We start from the raw sequence: 13124 nt of genomic DNA on the forward strand, positions 1-13124 counted from the left end.
ATCTTTGTTTTTATTTCACGTTGCCTTGAAATTGATGTTAAATTTTGTTTCAGCTATTTTTTTTTATTCTTTACTAATATTATATTCAAGCCGGAATTCCTGAAAAATAGACAAGTAAAACAACACAATTTACATGTATTTCTTCAACAATATTTTTTATTTTATCTATTCTTTTCAAGCACTTTTTTTTATTCTTTAAATTCTTATATATAATAGTTTCTTCTTAATATTTAGCTTTACCCCATAGAAATATAAACCATTCTGTAAATAATTATTTTTAAAATACAAAATCCCTTTGAAAACAGAAAGCAATTACAAACAATTTCCTATTTAAAATTTTATTAATCATTTAAATAATTTAAATACAATAATAACAATAAATCAGTAAATGAAGCAATATAATTAAATGCTATTACCAAAAAGGAAAGAAATTCTAAAAATAACAAAATTTTTATGCATTTTTATACATCATCCTACAATTTGATATCGTGTTTTTTATTATTACATCGGAACAAAGGTTCTTGGAATGGTGGTATATAATACGGTGATTTTAAAAATTTAAATATTGATAAATATTCTAAGAAAATTATAATTAAGCACTTTGTTATACGACATACAAATTTTAAAAATGAAATATAAAAATTTAAATATTAAAATCCAAAAAAGGTTTTTTTTTTTAAATACATATTATTTTTGATTTCATATTTCTTAATCATGTCACCATTTATTTTTTCACAAGTTTTTTTTCTAAATCTCATTAAATTTTTGTAGTTTTTAGCCATATGACTTTTATTTTAATTTTAGTTTAACCTAAAAAAAAATAGCCCCCATTTAAGATTTTATAATAAAAGTAGAAAATACGCATGTAACAGAATTCTAATTCCAAAAAAAAAAAATTACAAGGACCATTTACATGTGTACTTTATTTTAACCGCGTAAAAATTGCTTAACAGTTTTCGTTTTAAGCACCATTAATGTTCGAAATGTTTTTAAAAAAACATTTGCATATTTTATTTTAACATCATGCTGAAACTCACATTGAAACAAATTAAATAAAGCGTAACAAAACCTAATTAAATTAAATGCTTATATATAATTTTTCATTTTAGTTAATGGAATTAAATTTCTCTTAAAACAAAACCAAAAACCACTTCTTTTTAATAATTTAACAAAAATCAACTTTATGGAATAATTTTGTGATTTTTTTTATATATTAAAATTTTTTGATTACATTGAAATTTTTCAATTATTTCTCATATTTATTGAAAAAAAATTGTGGTTTTCAAAATACTTAATTTTAAGCAATATGGCAAATTATAAATATTTTGTAATGTAAATGCGATTACGAAATACATATTTCAAATTAATGTTTAGCTTCATATTATCTTCCAAGTATAATATTCGAAAACAATAATTTTTCAAATTGAACATATTGATTCTATAGAATTTTTGAAATATTGGTGAATAAAAAATATTTTCACATTTTATTTCACTAAAATATTCTTCAATTTATTTATCCAAAGTGTGAAATACCTATTTACCCCCATGAAAATACCTATTTTGTTTATTTATAATCACAAAAAGTAGTTAATATTGTTTAAACGATTTTATATAAAAAATAAAAATTAATGTATTTTCATATGAAAAAAGTTTAGACCATTATATTACGAATTCAGCATGATATTTTAATCGCAGTTAAAACTTGCTCTATGGGCTTGAACGGTACCTAATATTCATACTTATTGTAGTGGCTTTCAAAAAACATGAAAAATTAAATTTCTCTACCTCAGAGTAAATTATAATAATATTTTTCTTCTTTGTTTTAGTTTAAATATTAAAAATATTTCAAAATTTTTAATTTTTGAAAAATTATTAGTTAAATCTTCTTAAGTTTAAAATTTTATTATCTTAACAACTATCACTTCCATTGTCTTGATTTGGTGTACATGATTGTGAAAAACTAGTTTTTCTACTGTTTTTGGATTTTATTTTTTTTCGATGATGATGACCTTTCCCTACACTACCTGTGGTAAATTTTTTTGACAAAATCGATGAATTCTTATTGTTGTTAAAATTGTTATTATTATTGTTGTTATTGCTATCATTGTGATTGCCATTACAATTTGATGTTTGAAACGATTCGCTATTAATCATTAAAGTTTTCTCTATAGGACTTATATCTAATGCATTTAACGATTTTTGGTCATTAAATTCACCAAAATGATGTTTTCCTATAGTGTTTGCTAATGCTGATAGGGTCCCAGTTTGAAGAGCTCCTATTACAGTCCTAGATAATAATTGTTTATCATTCAAATTCTCGTTTGACATTTGAAATGCCTGTTGTGAATTTGGTATCTGCTGTTGATGTTCTATAAGAAAAGATTCAGTTTCATCTGATAGCGATGATCTTACTAGTTTTTTTGTTGGAACCGAATTCATATTAATGGAGTTTGTAACTGCAGTGGTTGTAGTCGTTGTAGTTGTTATCAGTTTTTGTTGAGTCACAGCGGCTGTCGTTGTTATAATTTGGGAACTCAATAAACTTTGAGACTCTGAACTTTTTAAATTCAATAAATTGTTGCTGGAATTATTTTTTATAGTATAAGTGGGATTATATTCTGATTTTTGGTATTCATTCGCATTAATTAAATCAATGTTACTCATTTTATTATCGGAAATAGATTCAGTTGTATTGTTGTCTAATGATGATTGAGTTTGATATTTTCCTGTAAAAATTCAACATAAAATATCAATGTATTTACAATTTAAAAGAAAAAAACAACAATTTTAAAATAAAAGAAATATCAAGGGATTAAATTACCTTCTGGACCAAACATTGCATTGCTTCCCGATGATTTCATTGCACTTCGATATTTTTTATCCTTTTTATTTATTAATTCATATTTACCACGCCTTCCACTACCACTGCATAAAATATGACTTGCATTATTACTTGCTATATTTCTACTTTCGTCATCATTATATTTAGTTGATGAACGAACATTAATTGAATCGCTATAGCTTTCAGAAATCATATCTTCTGTTTCATCTTCAAAAGAAACATTCTTTGTTTGTTTGACAATTGATTTTGGTTTACTATTAGAGTTTTTTGATGATCTATCGGTCTGAAAAATTTGACTAACTTCAGACTCAGATTTTTCATTTACCATATCGTCTTTCGATCTGTTTGATGTTGATGTATTATTTTGTGGCAATTTCATATCGTGATCAATATCCATACTCTCTGTTTCTTTTTCCTAGAAGCATATATTTTAACATGTATTGAACATTGTTTGTGTGCGCTTACCTTTTGTAATTTAATTTCTTCAGAAGGTCCGCCACGCAGAATTATTTCTGGACCCCCACCATAAATTTCGTGAAAAAATTTCCATAAAGTAGTATTTAACTGAGCATAATCAGAACCTGGTTTTACATTACGAATTGGCATGCAGTTTGCTTCAGGTATTGCTGCAATTGTCGTATTATTAATTGGACCAGGTTCTTCAGTGGTTAATCCACGAGCAAAAAGTTGCCATTGACGGAACCATGCCATGGAAATAGCATAAATTGTCGTCACTGGTTTCTCTTGGTATTGGAATTCGTTGTTAAATCTTGTAAAAGCTTCCAATTCTGCTTCCTGCCTTCTAGCTAATGATTCAGCAGCCCTTCGACAGGTGTCACATTCAAATAAACGATTGCAAGCAGGTCCACCTTCAAAATAAAGTATCTGGGTTATAAGATAAACGTTAAATTGCTTCTAAATTTTACCTCCAAATTGTTTATACAAGAAATCCCAAAGTGGTTGCGGTAGAGGTATAGCCAATCGTTCTATTAAGGCAGCTTTACATGGTGGCAGACCTCCATGAGGGCACAAAATAGTCCAATTATCTATCGGGCCAGGTTCAGCGAAAGTATTGAAACGGTTTATCCACTGTCTTGAAACAAAGAATCTTATATCAGAAGCTTGTGGTGGATTCATTTCGGCTAACTCTTGAGCTTGGGAGCGAATTATTGTCATATTTGGATTTACTTTACGATAAAATAAAACGTAAGCTTGACAATTTTGTACAACTTCTGGTGTTACTTCGGAAACTAACTGATCATCAAATTCATACCATTTTCCAGATAATTCATGTTTTGCAAAACTGGTATAGTGCCCTCCACCAACGGTACCATGATGACAAATAACCGCCGTTAAATCATATGATGATATTTCAGATTTGCAATCTTTATGTAAATATGGCCTCATATCCAGTCCAGTCAAGGGGAAGTTAACTGGGCTTGAAATTTTTGAGCTATAAGATAAATCATGGCGAAATCGTTTTAAATGTATGCATAACATTTCCGGCAGTGCTAAAACCCGTGAATATTTTATACCGTTACGTAATTTGTTACATTGTTCACAACTATACATATTGTCTCCTTTTAACTCGTCAGCACTAAAGAAAGCTGCCATGCAGTCATGTAAGGTTACTGCCGGTCCCCAAAACCAAGAGCGGAACCAATTCCATACCCACCAAAACCAACCATCTTGACCTGCTTGATATACAGCGTCAGTACAAGTCACAGAGTTTTGATTTGTATTATTTACTCCAGGTGAAAGAGGAACTTGTTGATGCTGCTGATTTTGAGAAGGCATTGCTTGATGCAATACAGCAAGATGATCTTTTCCTGGTATTGGTAAGGATAAATCTTGAAATGTTTCCTCCCGAGTTGAAATTCTATTACAAGTTAAGCACTGCACAGATGATAGTAATTTTCCATCGAATACATCACTAATGATTGATCGGTGCGGTAATTTCAATGGTGACGATACTAATTTTTGTTTCTGCTCGTTTTGCATTGTCGGTTTTTGCAAATGCTGGGGACTTACTTTACCAGCGACGGAATACGGTATAAAAGATGAAGTGGAACCTGGACTAGAAGGGCGGGAACCAAACAATGGTTTTGCTAAAATTTTAGGTCTATTACTTAAATTTGGAGTTCCCTCATCTGACAAACTAGATTGTTCAGATACGCCACTATCACACGTTTCATATTCCTCAGCTTCCGACTGAGATGGTGATGGTGTTGAGCATGAAACTTGATCATCATCTATTGTACTACTCGAACCACAACCAAGTGAACGTTCATCAAGTGACAAATATTTTGATTTAGCCGAAACAGATCTGTTTGCCGGATCTGGTGGCGGGGGTGTTACCTCCTTCAATTCCTCATGCAATTGATCCATAAAACAACGTAAAAATTCTTGTGTATCATGTTGCTGGTAGCCTCGAAACATCGGATATACACTTCTAATGCCATATAATATTCCACGTGGAACAACATAATCTAATAAATATTTTTTTGTTGTTAAAAAAGGTGTTTTTAATTAAAAATAAGATGTGAAAACTTACTCATATTGCTTCTTTTAGATTTAAGCCACATTTCTTTCATCAAACGATGATAACTTTTAGCTAATCCAGGTTTTCTATTGCCACTAATTTCATTAGTTGCTTCTATTATATCTCCGCAATCCAAAAAATAATATGTTAATGGTGGAGAATTACTCAAAGCTTGTAAAGCTGCATTCATGTAACAAGTATTTGCAATATTCTGTAATCCAACCAAACCATCCATATATTGACCGTCTCCGTCATCTTCATCACCGCTAGATTCTGGTGTATCTCCTATACTACTACTCATATTTCGCTCATAGATTCTATCCGAAAATCGGCTTGCTTCGCTTGTTGCATCACTATTACCAACTAATGAACTTCTTCTTTGATTTAAGAACACTTCAGTTTCGCAAAGATAGCACCAAATACGTTGAGATGACAGATTCATATGAACGCAATGTTGGTTATTCAACTTAAAAACAAAATTTTAATTTTTCAAAAAAACTTCGAAATAAAAAAGAGCAATATGATTTTCTAAAAATTTAAAGCTTTGAAAAAGAATCATTAATTTTATATAATTAGTATAAAATACTTACTTTAAAATGTATAGTACTGTGATCATTAGCTTGTTCTGAGCAACCAGTATGCAAACAATATCTATGTAAACATAACCATAAATTTGGACCAATTGCTTCGCATTGCGAACATGATTGACCCTAAAGAAAATAATAAAAAAAAATTGAATAATATTTAATTTTTAATATTTAATATAAATTAAGCCTTTGTATTGAGTACCTACAATAATTGTAGGTACTCAAATTATAATTCGATAATTATACTTGTTATATTATCTACAATGCATTTCAATTATCTTGAAATTTAGTTTTTACGCAATAAGTATGTGAAATATATTGCTTTACACTAGTGTGTACAAATCATTCCAAGTATATTTATATTATTTTATCTTTATGATTTGCATATGATAAGATATGCATACTCACTGTTATTAAGCAAGTACCATAAAAGAATTGACGAAATTTCATTTGAAATTTTTTTAAAAAAATTAAATTATTATTTCCATTCACAAGGTACGTTGCAAAAAATTAAGGAAATGCACTTAATTTTTTATTTACTTAAAATAATCAAGATTTTCGAACCATTATCTTGACCTTAAAACATAGTTTTTAAATGTATTTTTTATAAAAATAAACTCAGAGTTCACAAATAAAATGAGTTTCAAACATTTTTATAAATATATGTGTATATAAGTATTTAAGAAATTTATTGATAGTTAATCGAAGAGGTCATGGACAGAAAACCGAATTTTATGATAAATGAATTTTAAACTGTTTAAAATATCGTGTAACTGAATTTGAATAGTACACATTTAATGTTATTTAAATTTTTTTAAATTTTGCCACAGTATATTTGTTTGTTATTTCTAACAGGTAGATGTAACCTACTCATTTTATACAATCAGTTAATTCCTTTAGTAAAAATTATATATAACAGCTCATGTAACTAATAACAAATTTCTTTATGTAAGTAGGTTACATATCTCGTATAATTAAATAGTAATTGATTAGCATTTGTAAATTAAGAATTTATGTAACGAAATAATAAAATTGTTGATACTTAAGTACTTATAATATTTTTTTTCCTAAATAAATTATTTAATTAAAAAAAAAAACAATTCGAAAAAGAACTTAATGAATGTCATTAAAATTTTAGAGATACATACATAGCTATTTATTTTTATCAGCAGTATTTAGTTCAATGAGTCAATAAAAGAAAAAAAATTCTGAAAGAAGCAGCTATGTTAGAACAAAAAATTGGAATATTGAAAGAGAAATTATTTTGAACGGAAGTGAATTTAATGCAAAAAGGTACTCGTATCTGTAGGTAAATATTCTCTATTTAAGTAGGTATTTAACTTTCATTTTGTTTATATTGTGGCAGCAATTTTAATTAGATACTTTTATTTTTATAAAATGAGTTCTTGTGTACAAGTGTATGAGTTCATAGGTACCTACTTAATTATGTTTTAACAATAAATATGCATGTTAGTTCTATAAGAAGTAGCATTAGTTTATAAACATGCACTACTTTAAATCAATAAATGCTATAAAGATTTTAATTTGAAATCAATATATATCACAAAATATGTAAAATAAGCTTTTAATTTTTTCAGATGAAGACATAGTTATATGTAACTAGTTAAAACACATAACTTCACGTTACGAAATATTTGTAGCACAGTAAACTGTTTAAGCTGGTATTTATTAAAAAATAAAATCTAATTCAATTTTAGTTAAGTAAACAGGTAAAGAAGAAAGATATAAGTATTTTCGCCCTTATTAATTAAAGAACTATATTTAATTTACGGTTTAGTAAGGCTACGTGATAATTTGAATCTACTCAGCAATATTGTTAGTTAATCGTTATAATTGGGTAAAAGTATGGTATTCTGAATTAATAGATTAAAAAATAACATGATGTTAATTTTTTTACCATATAAATTTTGTTATTATTACCATATCATTAAGCATTCTCATCATGTTATTCAAATATTAAAATGTAATTAACATTAAATAAACAAAAAATATGATTTATGAAGCGATTATTCTCTAAATTCTAAGCAATTGCATGAAAAATCGGTTTGTTTATGGCCTTTTAAAGCCAGGTATTTTTTTATCAAACTAAACCACTTTTAACACTACATATTATCAACGTAAATACGAGAGCTTAAATTCAAATCAGAAGTAGATACTCGTAGCTAAGTATGTACCTTGTACATAATTTAAATTCGAATTTTATAAATTCAGATTAGCCTACGTTAATGAAATAATGATATTATGCATTCCATCCAAAATTACGTACCTGTTTGATTTTACATATTTCAGGCAGAGAAAGTTGGACAATATTGTCCATGTGTGGGCACTTTATATAATTTCGTGCCATGTTGACTATTTTTCACAATTTTTATGATTCCACAAAAAAAAAAAAAAAATAAATATTGAACAAAAAACTATTCAAATTAAGATTAATTTAAATATTTATAAATTTTCATTTTTGGATTTTTTCTATAATTATTTTTTATATTGAAATAAATTTACTAAATTAAGCAATAACCATACACTTATATTTAGGTATTGCTAAATTACTTCTAATAACGTACAATGGAATTTCTAAATTATTGATTATTTTCTTGTTTTTATAGGTTTCTTCTTTAAACTAATTAACAATGTACCACAGGCAAGCTATTTAAAACAATGGTTTTTTTTTCATAATTTATATTAGAAATTTGTAAAAATGTAAATTTTTTTTTTTTGTTGACTTTTGCTTTTGTTACGAAAATCTCACGCGTTAAATGAGAATTTCTTTCATAAAAAAAAAAAAAGCTTTGGCGTTCGCCCTTCAAAATTAAATGCAAATAACTTCCCTTTCTTTTAACATGAAAAAAACAACACACTTTAAAATTACATAAGTTTAATTAAATTAATTCTGGATTTTTCACTTTTTTTGTCACAGCTAAATTTATTATAAAAAAATTTAATAAGTCTAACAAATTTATAAAAATATTCTTTTGAATTTCACTTCAACTTTTTCATTTGCTTCTAAATCAATTTTTTTCATCACTCTTTACGTAATTAACTGCAATTATCATTCTTTCAATAAATGATAAGTTAAATTTTTAATGCACAAATTTTTACATTTTTAATTATTATAGATTTTTTTTTTCGAACGAGAAAATTCCATATAAATATTTAATGAGCATTTACAAATTAATGCTACGCTATATTGCTATTTTAACAAATTGAAATAGTGACATGACAAAATAGTATAATTTAAATTGACAAGACAATAAATTTTGATAACAAAAACGAGACTCGAATCGTATAAGGAAGTGTTTAGACATCAAATCTTTTTATCATATTTTCTTTAATGATTGAAATTGTGTTTACACACAAAATTATTAACAAACCAGTTTCTGAACGGGAAATTTTAAATTTTAACATCCTGATTTTAATATGTGATTAAATTCAACACGATACAAAAAATTAAAACAATCTAAATAAAAAATCTAACATTCCCGTTGTTAACACGAAAATATAAAGAAATTGCAGAAGTAGTAATTCAGTACTTTTCACAAATTGCCACACACACTTGAAAATAGATGTCGTTCAAACGAAGTTTCAGTGGTAAAATGTATTTTTATTATATTTTACCGCCTTCGGTTTATTCGCGGCGGTAATTTTGCCTCTTTCCGGATGGTTCTATTAATTGTATTCTAAAAGAATTTTGACATTTGATGCGGAGTTAAATAATATTTTCTGATCTCAGCGTTTTGTTGAAATTCATAAAAATATTGCATAATATTTATAATTCTATTCAGTTTTATTTATATATAATTTTAGATTTTTTCTCGTTTATAATAAAGACTAGCTTCATGAGGCAATTATCTATGTGAATTTAACTGGACATAACTTTTTAAAATAATAATAGATTTATTTTTCAAAACTAGAGTTCATTATTGAAAGTACTTCTAAGTCGAGAAGAGGAATGTGTACTTTCTCATATGTTCTGTTGATACAGACCTACTCTTCTGCCTTCTTTTCTTAATTTTTTTTTATGTTAATTTAAATAAAATAATTTTAAAAAACTAATTATGTTCATTGCTTCACGAGATGTAGAAATTTGTATACTAACATATTGTAATACTGCAAAGCCCAGATGCAGCGACCTAGTAGAAACTCGAGCTTTGTCAACGTCAACTAATAATTGAAGCCTAATTTATATTGTACTTGCATATATTTTAAAAAATATGAAACCTGCACATGATTTTAGTGCAATCGAAGTGAAATACTATGTTTTGAAATATTCGAGTTTTTGGAATATTGTTACCCATATGTTGATCTTTGAAAGCTGCAATTAATCTAAATATTAATATATAAATACTATTAAAGAAGGTAATTTAAATTCATCATTTAAAAAAGGTATATGTATGTACTTCAAACTTTATAAAACAAAACAGAAAATTCAAATTAAACAAAACGTCGTTTGGCCGATTATGTATCAATTAATATGATCGATTCATTAGTATTAATATAAGTTGTACGAACATCGAAATCAAAGTATCGATTGTTGCTGCTATCAGTATAGTGAAGAATGTACATTCCTTTTCCTATAATTCTGTGCAAAACTAATAGTCCAGTCTAGTATAAAAAAGATTTTTCTTGCATGCTGAAAAATATTTGACATTTAATTTAGCTTCAAATTAAAATTAATTATATAATTTGTTTGAAATATGTTTTCCGTATATAGAGCACTAAGAAATGTATACAAGATTTCACCAGTTTATAGGAAATATTCAAGTTCAATAATATCAAAACCTCAAAATCTTAATCCTTGGTCACGATGTTTATCATATAAAGGTAAATTTAAAATTTTTAATAAAATTCAGTTTGGGTTTACTGCTTTATTTTAGGATATGATCCATTTAAAAAATATTTAAGTACAAAAGCTGATGAAAAAGCTGACCACAATATTATAAAAGATACCGAAAAAGCTATTGGAGATGTCAACAAACATGAATTCCAGGCTGAAACAAGAATGCTACTTGATATTGTGGCTCGGTCTTTATATTCAGAAAAAGAAGTATTCGTACGGGAGCTTATTTCAAATGCCTCTGATGCTTTAGAAAAATTTCGTTACACCATCCATACAGCCGGAGAAGGCGAAAAAAACTATAGTGAAGCAGATAGGCCTTTAGAAATTCATATCGGAACCGATAAGCAACGAATGATACTAACTATTCAAGATACTGGAATTGGTATGACACAAAATGAATTAGTTGACAACTTAGGTATGATAGCTAGATCCGGCTCCAAAAAATTTTTGCAAGAAATTAAAGACAAAGGTTTAACGCAAGAAAATTCTTCCAATATTATTGGACAATTTGGAGTTGGATTTTATTCAGCTTTTATGGTAGCTGATAAAGTAGAAGTTTACACAAAATCTTCTAAGGTGGGTTCAGTGGGATTGAAATGGTCGTCAGATGGATCCGGATCATATGAGATACAAGAAGCCGAAGGTGTAGCAAATGGTACTAAAATTGTTATCTATTTGAAAACAGAATCGCGTGAATATTCTGATGAAGACAGAATCAAAGGTTAGTTAGTAATTTTTTTTTCCGCAAAAACTATAATAAAAACAAAATTTGTAGCTGTTATTAAGAAATACAGTAATTTTGTTGGAAGTCCTATTTATTTGAATGGTAAACGTGTAAATGATATCCAACCGTTGTGGTTAATGGATCCAAAAGATGTTACAAGCGAGCAGCACATTGAATTTTACAGATTTATTGGCAACTCTTATGATATTCCGAGGTTTACATTGCACTATAAGACTGATGCACCCTTGAGTATTCGAGCGCTATTATATTTCCCAGAAGGAAAACCAGGTTTATTTGAATTATCAAGAGATATGACAATTGGTGTAGCCTTATACACCAGAAAAATTTTAATTCAATCAAAAACTGAAAATTTGCTGCCAAAATGGTTAAGGTTTGTAAAAGGTAAAAAACAACACTGACACAAATTTCGTGTTTGCTCAAATTTTTTAATTTCTTTTTAGGAGTGGTAGACTCTGAAGATATACCATTAAATTTAAGTAGAGAACTGTTACAAAATAGTGCATTAATAAGAAAGCTCCGAAATGTTTTAACAAATCGCGTCTTACGGTTTTTACAAGAACGTGCTACAAAAGACCCAGTTGAATATGAAAAATTTTATCGTGATTACAACATGTTTTTGAAAGAAGGAATTGTTATTTCAGAAGAACATAGAGAAAAAGAAGAAATTGCTAAATTATTACGTTTTGAGTCATCGAAAACAACAGACTCCAAAAAGATTTCATTACCAGAATACTGCAACAATGTTGGTCCAGAACAAAAAGAAATTTATTATTTAGCTGCACCAAATCGTACTTTAGCAGAATCTTCACCTTATTATGAGAGTTTAAAGAAAAAAAACATTGAAGTAATATTTTGTTATGAGCCCCATGATGAATTAGTATTGATGCAACTGAATATGTTTTTGGGCAAAAATATTGTGTCTGTAGAAAAAGAAATGAGATCGTCAAATGAGGAAACAATTGACTTAGCAGAAGGTAGTTTACTTAAAACCCAAGTCGATGAGCTTATTCCATATATTAAAGAAAAACTTGCTGGAAAAGTTGCTAATGTGAAAGTAAGCAAAGAACAAAAAGGTTAAATTTTTTAATAATTTTTCAATATTTGAAATTTTTGTCATAGATAACGAATAAGTTAGAAACACATCCTTGTGTTATAACTGTTGAAGAAATGGGCGCAGCACGTCATTTTATTCGAACTCAAAGCCATCAGTTACCAGAGGAGAATCGATTTGCTCTTTTACAGCCACAACTTGAAATAAATCCAAAGTAATTCTTATATTATTCCATTTTTATAATTTTAAATAAATTTGTTCTAAATAATTGTTTTGCAGACATGTACTAATTAAAAAATTGCATAGCTTAATGAAAACCAATCCAGAATTAGCTGAACTTTTAACAAAACAACTTTTCATTAATGGAATGGTTGGAGCTGGTCTCGCTGATGATTCCAGAACATTATTAACAACAATTAATGATTTATTAATTAAAGCCCTAGAAAAATATTAAATAATGAAAATTTTAAAACTTAAATAAAAAAAAAAATAAAATCTA

The 13124-nt window shown here is 27.5% G+C and overlaps 2 protein-coding genes across 2 annotated transcripts; one reads left to right on the forward strand and one right to left on the reverse strand.

Moving 5' to 3' along the window:
• Window positions 1-903: 903 nt before the first annotated feature.
• Window positions 904-9162, reverse strand: LOC129612603 (ubiquitin carboxyl-terminal hydrolase 20). The gene is made up of 7 exons (XM_055526292.1): window positions 8259-9162; window positions 5975-6094; window positions 5397-5850; window positions 3769-5331; window positions 3308-3711; window positions 2822-3257; window positions 904-2726 (listed from the first exon to the last, which is right to left on the reverse strand). Exons 1-7 carry the CDS (start codon window positions 8337-8339, stop codon window positions 1909-1911), a joined length of 3876 nt encoding a protein of 1291 aa, XP_055382267.1. The 5' UTR covers window positions 8340-9162; the 3' UTR covers window positions 904-1908.
• Window positions 9163-10579: 1417 nt separating this feature from the next.
• On the forward strand, window positions 10580-13124 carry LOC129612595 (heat shock protein 75 kDa, mitochondrial). Its single transcript, XM_055526284.1, has 6 exons — window positions 10580-10813; window positions 10867-11550; window positions 11605-11955; window positions 12015-12628; window positions 12694-12839; window positions 12905-13124. The coding sequence occupies exons 1-6, from the start codon at window positions 10687-10689 to the stop codon at window positions 13077-13079; spliced, it is 2097 nt and encodes a 698-aa protein (XP_055382259.1). The 5' UTR covers window positions 10580-10686; the 3' UTR covers window positions 13080-13124.

This window comes from Condylostylus longicornis, unplaced genomic scaffold, assembly GCF_029603195.1.
Source record: "Condylostylus longicornis isolate FDR11 unplaced genomic scaffold, ASM2960319v2 ptg000075l, whole genome shotgun sequence".
NCBI lineage: Eukaryota > Metazoa > Arthropoda > Insecta > Diptera > Dolichopodidae > Condylostylus > Condylostylus longicornis.